We start from the raw sequence: 22,164 nt of genomic DNA, 5'->3' as shown, positions 1-22,164 counted from the left end.
TTAGAGGGAAGGCACTATGAGGGAGAGAAAGAGAGTACCTCATAGTGGGCTTGGTCCTGAAGAGAATTTAGCAAAGGTTTTTTTTTTTTATCATAAGCAGATCTTTAGGAGAAACTAAGCTTGTGGTGTGCTTAATAGATAAGTATCAGAACCCTGATAGAAGCTTAGTTTTCTCAGACTGTCTTATTACCATGAATCAAGAAGTTAATCTTTCCCAGACTATCTTGATTGGCTTATCTATTTGCCACCTGGCTTCCTGATCCACCCTCTTGACTACTAGACTCTGTGCTCAACTCTAGACATATAAAGACCAAAAACCAAAAAAAGAGAAGTCTCTTTCTTCAGGGAGTTTATAATCCACCATGTTATGCCTTTTTGTCTAAAAATTTCTTTATTCATTTGTTCTCTATATTTTCCTTTGGGGGAGAAGGAGGCAATCAAGGTAAAGTGACTCGCTCAATCACAGTGCTAGTAAGTATCTGAGGTCAAATTTGAACTCAGATCCTATTACTCTATGGCCTAATCCTTGATGAGGATCAGCGGCTTCTAATATTTATTTTTTATTATGCAGGAGCAGGTTGGGTGTATATTCCATAGGTGTGCCAGATAACACTTGACATATTACAATAATGAACCTACAAGATCCAAGCTGTGACTTAGATCATTCAATATGAATGTAATTTGTAATTTTGCTCATTAGGTGGTGCTCTATTCCATTCACCAACCCAGTTATTCGTTGAAGGTTCCTTTAACATGTGCTAAATCAGTGAGGTCAAAGTGAAATAAAAATGGGAGCCCCTAACTGTATGTAAGGATACCTGTAAGCCTCCTCTTGACTCAGCTTTACAGTGTAATGTTTTATATATATGTATTTTATCATCTTCCTAAATATTTTCCAAATGCTTTTTAATCTATTTCTGCCACAATTGGAATTGCTTCAGGATGAATGTAGCACATGAGATGTGTGTTGGATGACTGATTTTCACTGTAGCAAGTGTGTTCTGGATCTCTCTACTGGAACCAGGAACTCAGGATTCTAAGGTTCACTGAAGGGCTTGTGGGTGGCTTTTCCTCTATTGCCATTACCTTGAGTCCAGACTTGCTGTATTCTCCTTTGTTGTCAGAGAGCCATAGCATCCCCAGTTCCATTTAGTCACTTGCCATCAGGTCACTTTTACAAAGGAATATTTACTTCAAGGATATAGCAAAGATGAGTATGCAGATATTTCCCCCAATACCCTTTGATTTTTGTGAGAGTAGGTGAAAAACTTAGGTTACAAAAATACAAAGCATTGGTCTCTCCATAACTTTTCAATTTCCTTTGATTTGTTGACCTTCCCCCATTAGAATGTAAGCTTCTTGAGGACATTGCCTTTCTCTCTGCTTGCATTTGTATTTCCAGGACTGCTTGACACAGAGTAAGCTCTAAATAAATGTTTGTTGACTTGTTGACTTGGTCCCATTAAGTTCATATTCTGATGCTGCCTGAATTTTGGACGAATCCTTTCACTGGATTGGAATCCTGAAAGTAGTTCCTGATGGTAGTTTCTTATTCCTGCAGTATCAGAAAAAACCCAGCCTCAGCTCAGACCCCCAATTTCTTGTGACTTGCTCTCCTGACATTTTAAAGCTCCCAATATCAGAGACTTCATTCTATTTATTGGATTCCATGAGTGAAAGAATCATTTATATCTTGAAGAAATGAGTTAAGCTGCTTCCACAGCCAATTAAAGAGCTCTTCAACACTTGCTTAGCTAATTGAAACCAGTTACAGAATATCTACTCGGATTCCAGTGTTCCCTAGGAACTTCCCTTATGCAACACCATGATTCTCCTAGAAGCATCTTCCTAGCATCCTTCAAAGAAAGAGATATCATTTTATGTAGTCTAGTCCATTTATCACCATGCTAATGAGCATGTCCAATCTAGCTGTTTCTTCAAAGAACTAGGAAAAGATAAAATTTCAGGTTCTGAATTTCCACTAGAACATGAAACATTGGTTGGTTATTGTCCTTCATTCTTGAAGAGAACCAAAATGCTGTCACTATGTTAGAATTGAGTTACAGTGTATCAGACTGTGACCAATATGAGCTAGGAATACTCTGTTACAGGTCAGACACAAATAATCCATTTGAACATTTGAGAGGGTTTCTTTAATTTTACGCATCTCACATTTCTTTCGGGCTAATTCAATTCTGCTTTGCTCATAAGTCACAGCATCTTCTCTGATGAGGGTATGAAATGTGAAGAAGAGATGGGATGTGCACCTGAAGAACAAATGTTAGAAGCATGTCTACAAAAGACATAGAAACACTAAGGAACTACAAATTGCACATAGCTCCAGAAAAAATTCAAAGACATGCTCCTTTTCAATATTTAGGATATGAAGTATTCCCTAAGGTGCTTACAGTACAAAAACTGTCCTTAAGAACGGAGAAGCTAAACACCTTAAATGACTTTCAGAAATTGATAGCAGATCTTCAATGGATGCATCCAGTGTTAAGCTTGACCACCTATCAATTACAACCATTATATAACATTTTAAAGGGAGACAGTGCTTTAAACTCACCATGTCAGCTTACAAAAGAAGGTCAAGAGGCTTTGAGAGAAGTTGAACTGGCTTTATCCAATGTAGTTGAGTCACTAAAAAACCCTTGGAAATATCAGTTTTTGCTACATAAGAGGCACCCACAGCAGTCCTTCATCAAGGACACAGTGTGACAGAGTAGGTAAACTTCCTAGCACAATCAGAACAAAGCCTTACTCCTTACCCAGTGCTTATGGCTAGAATTGTATTAAAGGCCATTAAGAGAGTAGTACAATTATCTGGGATAAGACCTGACAAGATATACACCTTTTATACTAATGCAAAAATTAATGTGTGCTGCAAAACCATCCCAGAGTGGCCAATTTTATTAGCCATGGCTCCCAATTTTACACACAGGTCTCCATTAAAGATAACTAGACTATTACATAATTGGCAATGGATTCTTGAAGAAAAGGTTTCTAAAGTTCCTTTTAAAGGGCCAACTATTTTTACAGATGCATCCAAACATAATATTTGTGCTGTATACTCTTGTGACTTAACTATAGAGTAGTCAGAGATCCTTTTCAGTCCACTCAGCAGAATAAATTGTATGCAATCATTTTAGCTCTTACTTATTATCCAGGAGATATAAATGTAATATCTGATTCAACCTATTCAGTAGGTGTGGTACAAAGAATTGCTACAGCCCAAGTAAAATTTGTAGCCTCTAATATATATTAGCTCTTCAAGGAACTTCAAGAGCAAGTGAGAAAGCATTCAGGTAAGATTTATATCTTGCACGCCCATTCTCATAGTGGACTTCCAGGTCCTATTTTTGATGGTAATTCAAAGGCAGATAGCCTTCTAACTATATTGACCAATACTACTTTATTTCAAGAAGCCCAGGAATCTCATTCTAAATATCATCAGGCTGCTCGAGCTTTACATTTACAATTTGGAATAACAAGAGAGGAAGCTAGAAGCATAGTAAAAGCCTGCACAGCTTGCCTTCCTTTCCACACTCCTACACTGCCTCTAGGAAAGAACCCTCGTGGTTTGAGATTCAGTGAAATTTGGCAAATGGATGTGACCCATTATAAATCTTTTGGTCACCTGTCTTTTATCCATGTTGTGGTAGACACCTTTTCAGGATTCACTTTTGCAATACCAGCAGCAAAAGAGACAGCTCGAGTGGTCACTGAATTTCTCATACAAGCATTTGCAATTATGGGTGTCCCACAAGCAATAAAAACAGACAATGGTCCTGCATATACTTCTAAACATTTTGCACACTTTTCTGCACAGTACAAGATTTTACACACCACTGGTATACCCTTTAATCCTCAAGAACAGGCAATAGTAGAAGGGAAAAACAGAGACATTAAGATGCTCCTCCAAAAGCAAAAGAAAGGGGGAGCCACAGGTAACCCTAGAGAACTTCTAAATCTCTCCCTTTATACTATTAACTTCTTGATTTTTGACAAAGATGCACTGGCTCCAGCAGACAGGTTTTATAACCCAGCAGAAGGGCAGTGTCCAGTGTGAGCAGCTCCACTATCTTTAGATAATTGCCAGGTGATGTGGAAAGACCCAGAAAGTGGTGAATGGAAGGGATCAGATAGGTTGACTGCTTGGGAGAGAGGGTTTGCTTGTATCTCTAAAGGTGGAGAAGGAATCAGATGGGTGCCAATGAACTGTATTTGCCTTATCCATAGGAGAGAGACAGAGCAGACCCTTGAAACGAAGAAGATCCAAGAAACATCGGGTGGTTCCGTTGCTGACTGTGCCCATCACTGAAGGAGCAAGGCAGTTAGGGCGTTTGACTCAAAATGGACATCAAAAATTGTTGGAGTTCAAAGCCCTCAGGAATCATTGGAATCCTTGAGACCTGAAAAGATTGTTGTAGGACTTGAAAACCCTCAGGAATCATTGGATTCTCTGAGAAATGATAAGACTGTTGCAGAACTTCAAAAACTTGCGGGGATCATTGGATTCCCTGACACGTGAAGCAATGGACAATAGATTGGTTTTGGACTATCTCTTGGCTGCTGAAGGAGGTGTATGTGTGACTGTTGTTTACATACCCTCCTTCTAGGACTTCTGGAAATCTTTTACAACACCATGTTGATTCATATTGTTTGTTATTTCACTACTTGCACGTACAATTCATATTTGTTACACCACATCGAGCCTGCACAGTTGTGGGGAGAGTCATCACTAATAGCCTTTGTGTTATTGCTATGTGCTTGTGTAATACCTCCCATGCTGATGGGTTTGTGCATACCTCTTTCTAATAAGACCCCTCAGGATGCGGGAAAACTGGGACATTGATGCATTGTTGGTGGAGTTGTGAACGGGTCCAACCATTTTGGAGAGTAGTTTGGAACTATGCTCAAAAAGTTATCAAACTGTGCATACCCTTTGATCCAGCAGTGTTACTACTGGGATTATATCCCAAAGAGATTATAAAGAAGGGAAAGGGACCTGTATGTGCACGAATGTTTGTGGCAGCCCTTTTTGTAGTGGCTAGAAACTGGAAACTGAATGGATGTCCATCAGTTGGAGAATGGCTGAATAAATTGTGGTATATGAAAATTATGGAATATTACTGTTCTGTAAGAAATGACCAACAGGATGATTTCAGAAAGGCTTGGAGAGACTTACACGAACTGATGCTGAGTGAAATGAGCAGGACCAGGAGATCATTATATACTTCAACAACAATACTAGATGATGACCAGTTCTGATGGATCAGGCCATCCTCAGCAACGAGATCAACCAAATCATTTCTAATGGAGCAGTAATGAACTGAGCTAGCTATGCCCAGAAAAATAACTCTGGGAGATGACTAAAAACCATTACATTAAATTCCCAATCCCTATATTTATGCACACATGCATTTCTGATTTCCTTCACAAGCTAATTGTACAATAATTCAGAGTCTGATTCTTTTTGTACAGCAAAATAATGTTTTGGTCATGTATACTTATTGTGTATCTAAGTTATATTTTAATATATTTAACATCTACTGGTCATCCTGCCATCTAGGGGAGGGGGTGGGGGGGGTAAGAGGTGAAAAATTGGAACAAGAGGTTTGGCAATTGTTAATGCTGTAAAATTACCCATGTATAAATCCTGTAAATAAAAGGCTATTAAATAAAATAAAAAAAAATAATAACTGATAAAAGAAAAAAAAATAATAAGACCCCTCAGCTCAGAAACCCACTAGCAATCTCCACTTCCCTTTGGTGCTTTTCATCTCCCTTCCTGAGAAGTTGGGGGGTGGGGGGCATGATGACCTCCTTTTCCGTGTTTTCACCTCCTTTCCTGAGAAGTCAGGGAGGGCGTGGGACCACTTGTGTTCTAAAACAAAAGAAAGCAGATGTAGAGGGCTGAAACTCTAGAGATCATGCACTGAGGTTCAGACAAGCAAGCACTTAAGGCTAATTACTTATTGGACAATATTCTATTAGCATATGCTTGGAAAATGGCTCACCCCACTATTCTGTGCTGGCTCTATCTGTTGGTGTATAAAGAGATTGGGAGGAGGGATTAGAGGGTGAAGTAAGACAGGCCAGAGTAAATCCTGGCTGGATTCCTATGTCCATTCCTCTTACTTCGACAAAGAATAAAGATCAAGGACTTTTACTTATCCTGACTCCGGCTGATTCTAAGGTATCCAGGGTACTAACACAGGCATCACAACCATGTCTCTGGAAAATTTTTTGTTTTTTGTTGGCTAGCAACTACACTTATAAGACTCAAGCAAAGAATATTTAGTGGCTGTTGAGTTTATTTAACATATCAAAAATACAAGAGAAGAGTTTCCTTGTGCCTATATTAATATATTCTTGAACTTCCTCCTCCACTTTAAGTCACAGAAAAGGGAATAAGGGGCTCAATGCTGGGGCCTAGAGCTGCTCACTGGTTCCTGAAATGGAACAATAAAAAACATTAAAAAAAGGGGAACAGTTAGGGTTTAAACGGAAGTAGAGGGGTTGTGCTAGAATATTTTAATCACCAGCAACTGAGATTTTTGAAATTTGCTTTGGTTTTCCATTCAATCTAGACATAATCCCCCTAGACTAGCTCCCCATTTAACTCTTCTCCCAGTCCAATCTGTCTTTCTTGCTGCCACTTCCAGAAAGCAGGTCCCAGGAGTTGTATGATGGACAAGAACCTCCCAATCCCAGCTACTGAATTTTACATCCTTTTCCCAAATAGCTTCTTAGGAAGAACATGGGGCAGCAGCTGCCTTGACCACTCAATCCAGCAGTTTTAATTCCCATAGTCAGTTAGTTGCTGCTTTCTCTCACTTAGTAGTCAATCATCCTGGCTTCACCTAGTTATAAAGCTAAATGCTACCTTTCCCTGTATGCCTTAGGAAGGAAAAATTAGAATCTGTAGGGCAAATGGGAGGAAAGGGAAGGCATCCAATCAAGTGTGTCCATGTACTATTTTATTTATTTATTGCTTTGTCTTCTCACAAAGCCTTCTGTTTCTTAAATGTTCGTATTCCTCCCAACCTCTGAAAGGTACTAGGAGTTGATGAGGTTCTGAGGAAGGAAGTGGGATTGGCAGAGAAAGACTGAAGTATTGATGGAATAGCTCCCTGAAGCAAGCAAGGAAGGGCACTGCTGGGGAGCAGTGCCCTTATCAGCTCACCTTTGTGGAGGTCATCCAGTCAGAAATCCAAGTTATGTCAAACCCCTGTCTATGGCTCATGCCATCCAAATTTGCTGAGTCCGTTTTGGAGTTATAGATGCCACTGTTATCTGCTTTGTGGTATCTTTCTCTTCGCCACTCCCTCATGCCAGTTGGTATCTCTTCTCTCAGCCTCCACCATGTCTCTAATTTTTCTTCCTTTTTATAGCTAACTAACTCTTTTAGGGCTCTAAATGTTAGGATTTAGCTTGCCAACTAAGGGCATATTGCAACTTTATAGAGTGTTTCCTTTCTCCTGGCTAATTGTGAGTTCCAATGGAGAACTTGTTTTTTCCATCATTAATTGTTAAAATCCCTTTCCTTGTTATATGTTCTCTCAATTCTATTTCATATTTACCATTCCTGGGGTCTATTGTATCTTTTCATTTTGTCTGTAACCTTTTTTCACAAATAAACCTACCTTTTGCCAAAAGAGAATGGTCATTATGAATTCTTCACATGACCAAACCCCAACATTTGGTGCTTACATCAATCTCATTTGGTGCTGAACCTCCAAAACATCATTTGGAACCAGCAATTGCCCTCCTAATCCACATCAAAGGCAGTTCTACATTTTAGGTCATAATATGGAAAAAGACAATTCAGAAATCTTCCATTGTCCTTCTCTCAGTTTCCCAACTGCCATCATCTCCCAGACTCTAAGGGGTAGATTGGCAGTCCAGAAAATAGTCTGTTTTGGGTACCCTATTAAAACATTGGTTACATATCTAAATAATACCATATTCATTTCCTATGTATAGGACTCATATAACTTTTGGATCTGGAAAGAGCTTTGTTGTTCAGTTTTCAATCATGTCTGACTCTTTGTGATCCCATTTGGGAGTTGTTTCCCATTTCTTTTACCAGCTTATTTTACAGATAAAGAAACTAAGGCAAATAGAATTGACTTGCTTAGTGTTACATTTGAATTCAGGTCTTTCTAACTCCAGACCAGACACTTTATCCATTGCATCACCTAGTTGCTTTAGAAAAGTATTTTTGAGGTCATGTAATCCAAAGCTTCTTAAATTATGAGTTGATACTCCATATGGGGTTGAGTAACTGAATGTGGGGGTTATGAAATTTTGATTTATTATCAGTATATGTTTGATTTGTATATGTATTTTATATATGTATGTACCCGGAGTCACATCAAAATTTCTTGAGTAACAACGGGTTGTGAAAGAAAAAAGTTTAAAAAAACCCTGAAGATCAATGTGTTCTTAACGTGGGCCCACAGATTCCCCAAGGGATCCATGATAGATTTCAGAAGGTGTGTGAATTTATATGGGGGAGGAATTACATATTTTCTTTAATTTCTAACTAAAATCTAGTGTTTTCTTAAAAGAAAACAAATTATTCTGAGAAGGGGTTCATAGATTTCCCCAGATGACTAACAAGGTACATGACACACATACAAAATAAGAACCCCATATCTAATCCAACCCTTCATTTTATAGAAAAGGATACTTAGACTTGTCCAGTAACCCAGCTCTTCTGATTCTCAAATCCAGTGTTTTTACTCTGTCATGTTGTATCTGTATGTATGATGAGGAGGCAGTATTGTGTGCACATAAATAGCTAAGTATATTGTTTTGCATATTGCACAATGGGTATCTGGTCTGTGACTAGTTTTCCATAGAGCAGAGAGTTACTTCTTAATCCTTCTCTTCCTTAAGCTCCCTTAAATTCTCTGCTCCTGTCCCCATATAAGGTTTTCCCCGGGGAATTTGTTTAATACTGTTTGTTAATCTTTTTTTTCCTCCTGTTTTAGGAACAGTGCTTTCCCTAAGCCCTTTCAGCTGGTTATTCCTAGCTTCCCTTGGCTTTCCCTAGCCACATCTAAGAAGAACATTGCAGTCATCTGTTTAAAAGTCTTTCCGGGCTAGTCAGATGTCATCTTAGAGATTTTCTCCAGACCAGTGGAAAGCTATTATCTCACTGATGGCCAACACTGGTATTATAGGGAAAATTGGAAAAAAAAAAAACAAAAAACCAACAATGATCTTATTTGTATCTAAACCAAGGAGCTGAGAATGGGCCTACAAATGGTGTGGAGATGGAACTAGAAATGGATAATAGAAATAGAAGTCCTCCTTCAGAACAACTTCCCTGATGTTGCCCTTACAGTCAGTCCCTCCTATCTATCACTTCTCCCTCCCCTCCCCATGCTGAATAATGAAAAAATTTCCTCTGAAGTATTCCCACTTTCTTCAGATACTCTCAAGAATCTTCATCCCTTCATTTTCCTTCCACCTCTCAATTGGGAATCAATGGGTTCACTTACTAAAACTATCTAATTGTGTTTCAGCTGCCTCTCTGAGATTCCTCACAAGCTTGGGGCTCTTCTGGAGTTCAAGGGGGGACCAGAACTCCTTGGAGGGGGGAGGAAAGTTTATCCCTCCTTGAGTCTGAGAGGTGAGGAGTACTGATTTTGTTCTAGAGCCATCTTGATTGGATCTAATTTGGCAGGGGGGTCCTGGTTAGACTTTCAGCTACAGGATATAAGGCAGAAGTTTTCCTCTGGCTCAAGCCCAGGAAGAGGGTTGGGAAGCAAGACTGAAGATACTTCCAGAGAAGAGACTTACTTTCTTTGGGAAACTTATATGGCTGTGGCTTGATAAGATCCCAGTTTCAAGTCCTGATATTCTTTCCTATTCCCCTTGTTTCACTTGTTGCTTCTGGAGTTCCATCCAAAGAAACTCCTTTTCCTCAAGGCAGTTTATAGATTTGGCCTTCATCTCCTTTCCTGGGTAAGACCTTCTTTTCCTAAATTCTTCCAATCTTCAAGACAAATTCAAGACTTATTTCTTCCCCAAAGCCTTTCCTGACCACAGTAGGCTACAGTGATCTCTCCCTGTTTTCTGAATTCTAATGTTTATTTAATACTCATTTATTGAGGATCCACTATGTACAAGAGTTGTTTTGGATGCTGTAGTAGATAAGAGAATAATACAATATGGTCTCTGCCTACATGGAACTTACAGATCTGGGAGAGCAGATAAAATGTGCATCAATATAATGAAATGTATCGTGTGATAAGTGATTGAGAGATATACAAGGTGCTCTGAAAAGTAGATCATTCATCACGTGGTAGTCATATGGACAGTCCTCAACTTTTCAGCTGCTAACTACGTACCAGCCACCAGGCTAAGTGCAAGGGATACAAAGAAAAGCCAAAATAATAATAACCCCTACTGTGTATTATTAGTATATTCTCATGAGGGAAACATGTAAATAAATAGGTATGTATGCGATCTATGTACATGATCTGTACAGAATAGATGAAAGGCAATCTGAACAGGGAAGGTATTATCAGCTGTAGGGAATGGGACAGGATGCCTGCAGCAGATGGACTCTGGGCTGAGGCTTGAAGCCAGACAAACGAGCTGGAGGCGGGGGTGCGGGTGGGGCAGAGTATTCTAGGCATGTAAAAGAGCCTGTGGAAAGTCACGGAGACACGTCTGGATCATCGAGTGTGTGGAAGGGAGGAAGATAAGAGGAATGAAAAGATAAGGAAACAGGGAACACAAGTCCTCTGTTTACAGGACTGCCTTCTGGTGTAATCATGAGAACATCAAACCTCATTCTGCAAGTTTGATTATTATAATATTAGTCTTTATCTTTGTATGCAAACATTATATCACCTCTCCATAGGTTCCTCTGGAGCAAGGTAACTGTTTGGGCCTCTGATGTTTACTGGCTGTGTGACCTTGTACAAGTCACTTGAATCCAATTGGCCCCTACCTCCCACACAAATAATTTATTTCTCTTCCCTCCACTCATCATAGGCACAGTACCATCCAACCAATTTATATTACCATGAATCAGAGCCTCAGATTGCATATATTTCTGTTCTGTTTCTGTCTGTATTTCTGTTTTCATTTGTATCTTCTGAAATCTCTCCAGTCAGCCTTCCCTATCCCCATCTCTAGAGGACAGCACCTTGATTCCCCTTGGGCAACAGGTCTTACTCTTTGGTGTGTCATGAGCCCTTTTGGCAGTCTGGGAAAGCCTTTGGTCTTCTCAGAATATTTTAAAATGTACAAAATAAAATACATCCATTACAAAGGAAACCAGTTATATTGTAATACAGTTATCAAAATATTAAAATAAAAACAAAATAAGTTCACAGATTCCAGGTTAAGAACCCCTGCCCTAGAATCATAGTCTGAGTACTACTAACCCATTTCCTTCACTCCATATTTTCTTAAATTTACTATGTCCTGGTCAATTTATTTCTCCACTCCTATTTCATGCTTTCTTCTCCAATTCCTCCACTGCCTCCTGAATGCTGGCTTTTCTTATTTCATGCTTATAAATTACTGAGGAAGCCCTCTTCCAACTCCCCTGAGTCAAGTCCCCTGTGTGTCTTTGTATTGTTGGTATCAGTCTTTACGACCAAATTGGCATTTCCCATAAACAGTGTTAATCATTCTGTTTTGTACCAAATGTTGAGTTCCTTCCTACTAAATCTATACACAGATTCTGCTCCCTCTGGATTCATCCTCAGCATCCAGGACAGGGCTTTTCCCCACAGGAAGAGCTGGAGAGTAGCAAGGATGGGGGAATAATTAGTGGTAATTAAAGGGAAGCATGGTGGAATTCTGTGGCCTTGTAGTCCCCTGGGAGGGGAAGAGGGCAAGAAAGGGGACAGAAGCCTAGACCTTGCCAGCCTTAAGTCCTAGTCCCCATGAATTCCAGACATAATAGGGGAAGGGGTGGTAGCCCTCAGCTCCCAAAAGGAGCTGCCCAGTGAATAAATAATGAAGTTAAATTTATTAGAAAACATGATAATTCATGCCACATATTCCTGTCATCCCCTTTAGGAGACAGGAGGTGTGGTTCAGGAATACACACAAACATACAGACACACAGACACACACAAATACAAACACACCTCTCATACCTGTCACCGCTAACACTTGGACCCCTGGCTAGGGCAAGTGTTGTGTGTAGAGGGACAAATTTCTACCCTCCCTCCCTACTGTCCCTTGGTGCCAACCCTTCACAAACCAATGAATAAATATCAAATAAATACAATTGGGGCCCACCCTGCAACTCCCCACCTCCTATGACCAGCTTCGGAGAGGGAACAGGTGGGTACTGAGGGACTCTCTTCCATCTTGGACTTACTAGCCCCCAGTCACATAGTAGCCAGGCTGCCTCTCTCGGTCAGGTAGCCCAGGGCAGGACCAGCCTGCAAGATGGGGGAAAGGGTAGGTCCTGCCTTAATTACCACTTCCCTATTGTGCCCCGTAGGAGGCAGCTCCTCAGAGCCCCCTCTCTGCAGTCATTTGCGTGCCCCCACTGTGCCCAGGGCTGCTCCCCTGGGAGAGTGAGGTTATTTCTTGCCCACCCAATGGCGCCGCCGGAGAATCTCCAGGATTTGTGCCCGCTGTCGGAGCCAGTCCTTTGGGGTGGGGCGGGGGGCTGGTGGGGCAGGCCGGGGCACAAAAAAGCTGTAACGGAGGCGAGGGTTCTGAGGGTTGCCCACCACTAGGGCCTGCAGGGTTATGGGCTGGGACAGCGGTCCGTGGCCTGTTAGGGTCTCTGAGGCTGCAGTGGCCCCACTGTAGCGGAGGCTGGCACCTCCGGGCAGAACCACATCACTTGGGGACGGGAGCAGTGTGTAGTCCCCATTGAGGACGTAGGAGCCATCTTGGCGCTTCAACGCCAGGTAAATGCTGTGGGGACCAGAATCCCCCTGTTGCCGCACTAGGATGTGGGTAGCACCTGAAGGGATGGTGACCACGTCGTTGTATCCATACCTGGGGGAGGATGCAAGCAGACAGAGTTAGGGAAAGGGAGGGAACAAAAACAGGGGTCTTGCTTTGACTGTGCCCCCCCCCCTCAATTAGGAAGTCCGGGGCCAGGGTGGAAAAGGCGCCTTCCCATACCTGAACTTCTTGAAGGAGCCGGATTGCTTGCTGCAGCCTGAGCCGTCACCGCCACATTCCATGCACTTGTCAAACTTCTTCTTAGAGCCAATAATCCGGTCACAGCCAGCGTGGATACAGCGGCCCTGAACACAGACTGAAGTGCTGTCCAGGGAACAGGGGGTCCCATCTACCACCTGAGGAGAGGGGATGGAATGAGGGGAAGGGACCCTGGTGACTGAAAGAGAGGCCGCTGGGGATGGGAAAAGAACAGGGACCTAACACTACTTCAAGAACATGTTCTAAGGGAACAATCAGGGAAGGAGCCAACATGCCAACAAAATGATAACACCTAGCATTTATATAGGGCCTCCTATGTGCCAGGCACTGTGCTAAGAGCTTATAAATATTAAATTTTAGTGGTAAAAAGAGGGTAAAACTTAGGGGTACTCAACTTGGTACCAGTAACACTAAGATAACTCTGAGACTGGCCTTCCATATTGTGGAAGCTATTGAGGAGCCAGGAGCAGAAGAAACAAAGGAAAAATGGGATTCCTAGTCAAGGGCTGGGGCTACAAAGACTGTTGGATATTTGTGAGCAGCCTTTCTCAGTACTTTGTGGTTTATTTCTCCAAGCGGCTATAAATAGATATTACTGGCAAGAGATGGCCTGCCCATGATGCTGATTTTTCTTTTTAGCTTTCAGAAAATAGGATAGGATAACATTGATTAGGGTAGGTGGGAGATCAGGGACTTGAGGCTCTCTGTTGCCCACCCCCACTCCTGCTCCTTCCTCACCCGGGGTTCCAGGACATAGTAGTAGCCAAGGGCCCGGGCCTGGCAGGTGAGCTTGCACTGGTCCTGGGGAGCCACGCCGCTGTACCGGGGGACCCAATCCATGGGCCCTGGGAAGTTCTTGAAAAGATCAGAGCGGAGGTTGTAAGCAGCACACTGCTCCTCACGGAAGGTCAGGGCTGTAGCATACCAAGACACAGGACAAATAATCAGTTTTACCCCCATCCCTGGCCCCTACCCATCTCCCACCTGCTTCCCAATACTATTTCCGACCCCCCCACCCCCCACAAACCGCCAGGAACACGTGGTGTCAGAATTTGAGACTCAGTGGGCTTCTGCCACCAGCAGCCATGGTGCAGGTCTTGGGACTCCCTTTTCCTCTCCCTCCCACAGCTCTCCCATGTACCTTCCCCCTTTCCCCTCAGAGTTCCATAGGGTAGCCCCACCATCCTCCTTCACAGAATGAGGCTGTCCCCGTCTCTGGAGTTCATAGGGCATCCTCTGAGCAGTGTCTGTCACCCCTTACCTGTGCCTGTGGGGCAGTCCTGGGTATGGCAGGAGCGGAAACGCATACGGCGGCCCTCACAGTATTTGCCACCATTCCGGGGCACAGGACTAGTGCAGTCACGGGAGGAGAACTGGACACCCCCTCCACAGGTCCGGGAACAGTCCCCCCAGGGCCCCCAGGAGCCCCAGCCCCCTGCCTGTGGGGTCTGTGGAAGAGATTGGAGAAGCAAGGCTCAGCCATGCAGCCTCCCACTGGCCTTGGCCCTCTGGCTTCCCCTCAGCCCTCCCGCCTGCCCCCGGCCTTTCAGCCTGCCTCTGGTCCTCCCGCCTCTGCCCTCCGGCCAGTCCCCGTTCCCACCCCTGCTCTTACATTGAAGTCCTGCAGCTGGGCGCTCTGGAGGCAGCGGCCGCTCATGCAGGCCTGGCTGGGCCCACAGGGGGTGCCGTCGGCCCATGGGGAGTGCTTAGTTTGGCACATGGCGTGGCCGTTGAGGCGGCCCGAGCACCAGAGGGCGGCGCAGGGCGGGGGGAGCTGGGGACAGTGTCTGGAGTCGGGCCCAAAGGTCAGCTGGCATTGCCGGTCGGCGTCGTAGTCCCTGCCAGGGAAGGTCACGGGCAGGCGCAGAGGGGCTGAAGGCTTGTCTAAGAGACAGTGTCCTGGGAAAAGAAGGGGGTAGGAGGGTCAGGAGCAGGGCGGCCTGGGAGGCAGGGGATGTTTGGCTTCTTGGGGTGCGCTGTGTAGGACGAGCACTGCCAACGGGCGCTCAGGACAGCTCTGCTCTCTGCTGGCCACAGACTGCAAAGGAGGGGGTCTCGCTCAGGGAGCACGGATTACCCAGCAGGGACTGAGAGGAGATGGGGGGGGGGCACAGATTTTCGCCCATGGGTGGAAGAGTCACATGGGGTTCTGACCATGGCCGTTGTCGAGGAAGTTGGTGATGAAGTGGGCGCTGCAGGGGGACCAGGGTTCCTCAGGGTCCACGTGTGCCATAACTGGGGCCATGACATGGCGGGAAGAGCTCCCAGGACCGTTCAGACTCACGCAGGGCTTGGAGTTGTCATGAAGCATGTTAAAGACGTGGCCTGTGGGGACAGAAATGTTGCTAACGACCCGGTCCCATCCGTGCTTTCCCGTCCATTCCAGGCGGACGTCCTGATAATGGAGCATCCATCAGTTACTGAACCATGGAAGTCTAAGGGCACTTGGGTGCCCTCCGGTGTCTCCCTTGCCCCCCTCCCCCCTCTTTATCTGTAACTCCTATGTCTTCAATTCTTCAGTTTATTAGATGTCGGGTATTTAAAAACACAAAAGAAACAATCCTTAACCTCGCTTCCCATCAGGGCGATAACATGTGACACACTCAGTTATACACAAAATGAAGATACTTTTTTGGGAAGGGGAGCACCTGCAGTTAGAGGAGAAGACCTTCAGGAAAGCCATAGCAAGTGGCATTGGGTGGAACTTTGAAAGGTAACGGTGTCAATGCTGTAAAATTACCCATGCATATCACTTGTAAATAAAAAGCTATTAAAATTTTAAAAATTAAATTAAATTAAAAAAAAAAAAAAAAGAAAGACTCAGTGGCGAAGAGGGAGTGCATCCCAGGCATGAGGCGCAGAAATAGGAACTGGGAGATCACAGAAGAAGAACAGGGAGTGAGTTATTATTGCTGGAGGGAAGAATGTGGGGAAAGAGTCAGATGGAAGAAGCCTAGCCAAAACAGGCTTGACATGCCCTCAAAGGAGATTAAATTTGGCCCTAGAGGTAATGGGAGTTTATGGGGTAGATCAGTGAGATGGTGAGCCCTGCAGGTTGGGGAAATCACTTTGTTCAAGATGGACTAGAGAAGGAAGAGCTGAGACTAGGAAGCAGGCAAGAAGACATTATGATATAGTCCAGGTGAGAGACTCCAGGGGAGGTGAGAACTTGAGGTAGGGTAGGGGCTGTGGGAAAGATGAGAAGGGGACAAGGATGTGAAAGACGGTGAAGAGAATGATTAAAATGGCAAGATTTGGGGGCTGACTGGCTACATGGCTGGTGAGGAAGAGAACATTCAGGGTGCAAATCGGTGTGACTGGAAAAAGAATGATGCTCTCAAAGGTAATATGAAAGTTTGAAAGGGGGATGGATATGGGAGGAGAGGTGGAGTAGTTTTCAACAGGCTGCATTTGAGATATCTCTAATACAGTTTGAAATGTCTAATAGGTGCATTGATGATGCTAGAGTGAAGCTCAGGAAGGAGAGCAGGTGGGATTTAGCTGCTGGATGATAACTGAGCCCATGAGAACTGACAAGGTCATCAAGTAAGTAAGAACAGAAAGGAAAGAGAAGAAGGCCCAAGTCAGGGCCTAAGGGTGCCCCCCTCATAGGGAGTATCTCTAATGTCTCACCTAGTTCATGAGCAGCAGTGAAGGCCGACTGGAGTCCGTCATCTTCCACAATGGCACAACTTCTGGCTGGGTCACACACGGTGCCCACGTCCGCCATGCCAAGTGTGTCACAGGTGGAGACACCGCACAGGTCCTGGGGAAGTACAGCAGATGCCTTAGGAGCCGGGAAACCAAGCCTAAAATGTTAGGGTACCAGGATGCTGGAAGTGGAGGGGTACAAAAGGCCTGGATGATGGGATAGGAGGGCTTGGGGAAATGAGAAGCAGGGGGCTCACCTGCCGAGTAAACAGAATGGCCGTATCAAAATGGTCAGGATGGCTGTCCTCGGGAATGTTGAGTCCCTGCTGCCAGGTACAGAAGCTACGCAGAGTCTGAGCAGCACTGGGGTCCACCTGAGGCCCCTCCTCACCGGGCCCCAGGACCACCAGCCGGGTTACTACCAGGTTGACCGGATTCCGGAGACTCGGGTGGCGGAAAGCCTTGGCGGCGGCTGCCATCACAGTCAGTAGGTATCTCTTCAGCCCAGCTCCATGAAATGCCGCCATCTTGTCATCCGCCACTACCAGAGTCTCCACAAAACGACTCACTGAGGCAAAGCGCTATGAAGAAAAGCAGAGCAAAGAAAGGTTTAATCCTGATGCACCAGTTTTTCTTCCTCCCCCCTCACCCCATTCCTACCCCTTTTCCTCTAGGGATTGAAGATTAGAAGAACTAGCTTGGGACCCATCTGTACCCATTGAGTCCTTGCTCTTATCTCGATTTTCTCCTTCCTCCCTTCCTCGACCCAACTCCAAGGGGCGACTGTAGTTACTCAGAGACATCAGCTGTCGGTTTGGGGAAGGGAGGGGAAGGGGGTGCCACGTCCCCTGCCACGTGGGCCTCAGGGGGAAAGAACAGCTGAGAGTGCCTGGAAGGGGAGATGGGGGGGCTCCCCCTGTTTGTGAGAAGGATCTGAAAGCAGTGGAGTAGAAGCTGAGTTGCAACGTGTCTGTGTTATGTGGTGGTGGGGGAACAAGTCTGTCAGCAGCCAGGGCTGGGGCCAGATATCCGGCAGTGGCTGGGTTTAGAGAAAGCGTCTGGTCTGGATTAGAAGGAGAAAGAGAAAGAGGGAGGGAGGATGGGAGGGAGGGAGGGAGGGAGGGAAAAGGGTAGTTAGGAAGAAAAGAAAGGAAGGAGGAAAAGAAAGACAGACCAAGTGTCTACCAGGTTGAGAAGGGGACAACCTAAAGAGAGATCATAGATGTCCTTCAGTTTCTGAAGTGGGGTTTGCACAGAAGAGCCAGTCTCAGATTCCTCTTCAGTACAGGCAAAAAAACTGTAAAGTTCTGGGACAGGGAAAGAGGGTCGAAGTGTGACTGTCCATCTGGGACTCCCCCATGCTGGAGAGAAGGGCCCTGAGGGCCAGTTATAGGGAGGTGTGGTTACTTTCCAGCCCCAGTTTCCATGATCGCTGCAAATTCACCAGCTGGACTCGGCCGCCTTCTAGCCAAGAGTCTGGGGAGGTTTGGAGGGAGGCAAACAAGTCAGCAGACTGATGTGAAAAGAATACCAAGGGTCCTCACCCAGGGCCTACTTGGCAAACTGAAAGACTGGTGAGTCCTAAGAGAAAGGCAAGTAGAAAAAGAAAAAATAAAAGGGAGAGGGGAAAATGGAGCAGGCAGGGATGGAGATGGGTGGGGAAAGGATGAATGGAGGTCAGTGGGACAGACATAGTGGAGCGGATGCACAGGGGCTCTGAAGCTGCCTACCTTGGCTCTTCGAGGGCTGGGGCCTGGGCTCCTAAGCGGGGCCCCAACGTTGCACATGGGGCCTTGGTCTCTGGTGGGGCTCTTTCGGCGTAGGATGTGGGCCCCTTTCCCCCCTGCAGAGTTGGGAGCACCCTCTTCTAGGGGCTGAAGGTGGAGCTCTGTCCCCCGGTACTGTAGGACACCCAGCAGGGCTCCCCCATCCCAATGCAGAGATGCCACAGACTCGGGGTCCCCGTTGATGGTGCCCGTCAGATATGTGCCCATTTCAGCCCCATCTAGCATCGAAGGTGCCTTGCCCAGGTACTGCACAGTCAATCCCTCAACCCGAACACCAGGGTCCTGCTCCAGCTCCAACAGCAGCGTCTCCCCAAAGGCTGGCAGCCGATATAACAGGAGCCCCTGAGAACCGGGGCCAGGAAAGATGCTGCCATTGAGTCTCTCGGGAAACACGATCTCCTCCTCCTGAGTGGAGAGACCCATCAGCTGGGCAAGAGACAAGGAGAAATCTAGTAGCAGACACATCAGAAGTAGCAGCCTTGAAAATGGCTGGGATCGAGTGGGAAGCAGAGGGCTGGGCTGAGTTCCCCCTAAGTCCCTCCTGGGACCTGTGTGTGCCTGGGACATGGCACTGCAGCAGGAGCTAGAAGAAAGTGGGGGTTTTCGAGGCTCCAGTTACTCCCTCTGCCTGGTTGTTGGAGGATCCTCTCAGCAGGAATCCCCTGTGGGTTCTGACCTGTGCCAGAGGAGGATGCAGGGTTGGCACAGGAACCAGGGAGCTTCCAAAGAAACAGAGGAAATTCTCCCCAAAGAGTTGAGAGGCAAGTCTGAGAGCCACCTCCCCAAATACACCCCCTGAGCTGAGGACTGACTCCTCTGAGGTTCCCCCTTGTTCTTCGTTCTCCCTCTGCCCTTTCCTATCTCTGTATGCCTTGGCTTCCCCGTCTCTCTCTCTCTTTTGTTTCTGTGTCTTTCTTTTGTTTCTATATCTCTTTCGGTCCTCTCTCCCCTTCTCTGACTTTCTGCCTTACTTTCTGACTGTGTGGATTTCCCTGCCTCCCTCCCGCTCTCTCTGGGTCTTTGTCTCTCGATTCCCTGTCTCTATCTCTCGGTGTCTCCCCAGTCCTCTCCCAGTTGGATTCTCCTTAGCGGGCTCTCCCCGCCAGCGCCTTTAAGTACAGTGAAGAGCGGGGATTGGCTGAGCTGGCAGAGCCACTCAGGCTGGAGCTTGAGGTCTTTGGTGGGAAGGCAGATGGGGTGTCTCATTACTTCCAAAAATCCAGGTTTTCAAAGGAAATTGGGGGTGGGGTAGGGGGAGGGGAATCCCCAGCAGTCAGATTCCCTGGCACTCGACCAGCTGATGACACAGCTCTTTTCCTAAATTTGACTCCAAACTCTTCAGCTGTTTCTTTCCTTTTCTGGGAGTTTATCACAGCTCTGGCTGGGGGTGGGGGGAAATGGAATTGGGGGATAACAATTCTCCTGACTCTATTATGAACAAAATAACAACCAAAACCCAGAGAAGAGCTACTCCCCTCATTTAAATCTCTTATTCCTAATCCTGGAGGGGATAGAAGGACTCCCTAAAGATGACCCTTGTTCCCCAGGAGCTGGGTCTCAGAGCTGAGGGAGATGAATGAGTAGCTGGATGAAGGAGGAAGAACAAAAGAAATCCTTGAAGGGAGGAACACATGAGAAGTTCCAGAGAGTTGAGGGCAAGGAAGTTTTAAGTGTAGGGATGCTGAATGGTCCACTTGGGATGGTGGAGAGGATGAATGGGATGGGATAGGAGTGGGCAGACCAGGGAGTTTAAAATTTGAAGGTTGGGTAATTATGCCTGGAGCAGGGGTTGGGGATGCAGGGCAGTACAAGAGGAGTTAATGACTTTTCCTTTTGTACTAGGAGGATCCAGCCTGGGCCTGGGCAGGGGTTCCTGTGCCAGAAACCACCTCCTCTCCTTTACCATCCCCCCCTCCCTCAGGCTTTCCTTTCCTTAGCTTCCCTCCTTCCCACAATACATACCCGGAACAGCCATTCCGCCTCCGTTCTCCCCCAGGGCTCCCCCTCCTCAATTCACGTCCTCCCCCTACTTCCTGGCTCCCCCTTCTCTTGGCCGGACTCCCAGTCAATTCCCCTAGGGCTCCTGGCCCCACTCCTGCTCTCTCCCAGAAGCATGGGTCCCTGTCCTAACCTCCTGAGACTTTCTCATCTTTTTCCGATCCGATCCCCACACCCCCAGCCCCAAGCCCAATCACTCTCTAGAGTTTGCCTGTCTCCTAACAGAATGAGTTTGAGTCTATTGGAGGGACCTCCCAGATCACAAACTGAGGCCCGGAGAGGATGCAATTTCTCTAAGGTCACACAGCTGCTAAGTATCCGAGCAGGGACTCCAACCCAACTTGAGTCTAATGTGACCCCAAATCCGATATTCTTTCCATATTGCCTTTCTCAGCCATCCCTCAAGAGATCTGTCTATTCTCATACATCCGCAACTCCGTAAGACTCTGCTTCTAACATTTCCATCTTCCCACCCTAACCCTGGGAACTCATGGCCTCCTAATCATTATTGGCTTCTCCTTTTTTGCCCTCCAGAGGATATCTCCATTGTACATATGGGGAAATGGACACACAGAGAAAGGCAGGAACTTTGTATAATAGCGGTAGTAAGGGGATGGAGGGCTTGGGGGAGGGGAGAAGTATAGGAGAAGGCTACTTCTAACCGAAGAGCAGGGTCACTGGAAGTCTGGACTTGGGGCAATTCCTACTCTCACCCCCACCCTATGACCACTCCTTTCCCCAGGAAATCCCCAGGAAGGATTGAGCTGCCAATCCCCTTCCCAGGAGCAAGACACCCTCCTCCCTCCCTCCCATTCATACCCCTAATTCACTCTTCCCAGTCATCTCCTGCTCCTCACCTCACATCCTGCCCTGACATTTCCTTTATCCTTTTCCCTTTCCACCTTATAGGGTACCTGCCCATTTTGCCTGCCACCTCCTGTACCACCCAACCCTGTATCATTGATGAGCCATTTTTTCCTTCCTTTGCCTAATATACCAAACTCGGATGATGTTGGGAAGGGGAGACTCTCTGGGGGGTAAAAGCAGAAGGAGGGAGCCTGGGTTGAGGTTCTGAGGCAGAAAGGGGTTGGAGCAAGAGGCGCTATCCCCAGGGGGCCCCCCCACCCCCACCCCTTTAACATGAGAGGAGGACAAAGGGGGTGACAAAGCAGCTGAAGACAAAGGGCCTCAGAATGGCAGGGGGAGCGGGCGGTGGCAGCCTGGGTATGGCACAAAAGATTCAGTGTCCCGGGCAGCCCCCCAGGAGCCCTGCCCCCGCCCGAGCTCCATCGGCGCTCCAGGGCTAGGGAGCCCAGATGCTAGCCCCCGTCTCTCCTGAGCCCAGCGAGGACCAGAAACAGAGCGCTCTCTTTATTTGCAGCTCCTTCCCGCTCCACTCCCCGTTCCCTTCCCCTTCCCCGGGCCCATCGCTCGCATTTTGGAGAGCAAAGTTTCCTTTAGAAGGTGTCGGAGCGGCAGGGTGGGCTCCCAGGGAAGCTCTCTCCCGCTCTCGCGCCCCTCCCAGCTCGGATCCCAGCCGAGGCCCTTTCCCATAGCC

General features: G+C 46.3%; 1 protein-coding gene across 1 annotated transcript; it reads right to left on the bottom strand.

Moving 5' to 3' along the window:
* Positions 1–11,314: 11,314 nt before the first annotated feature.
* ADAMTS4 (ADAM metallopeptidase with thrombospondin type 1 motif 4) lies at positions 11,315–22,008 on the bottom strand. Its single transcript, XM_003769651.3, has 9 exons — positions 18,552–22,008; positions 17,079–17,402; positions 16,804–16,936; positions 15,325–15,495; positions 14,783–15,069; positions 14,432–14,618; positions 13,909–14,084; positions 13,132–13,307; positions 11,315–13,002 (listed from the first exon to the last, which is right to left on the bottom strand). The coding sequence occupies exons 1-9, from the start codon at positions 19,173–19,175 to the stop codon at positions 12,576–12,578; spliced, it is 2,505 nt and encodes an 834-aa protein (XP_003769699.1). The 5' UTR covers positions 19,176–22,008; the 3' UTR covers positions 11,315–12,575.
* Positions 22,009–22,164: the final 156 nt, after the last annotated feature.

The sequence above is a fragment of the Sarcophilus harrisii genome, chromosome 4, assembly GCF_902635505.1.
Source record: "Sarcophilus harrisii chromosome 4, mSarHar1.11, whole genome shotgun sequence".
Taxonomy (NCBI): Eukaryota; Metazoa; Chordata; class Mammalia; order Dasyuromorphia; family Dasyuridae; genus Sarcophilus; species Sarcophilus harrisii.
The sequence above is the reverse complement of the archived record's forward strand: the minus strand, read 5'-3'. Positions and strand labels throughout refer to the sequence as shown.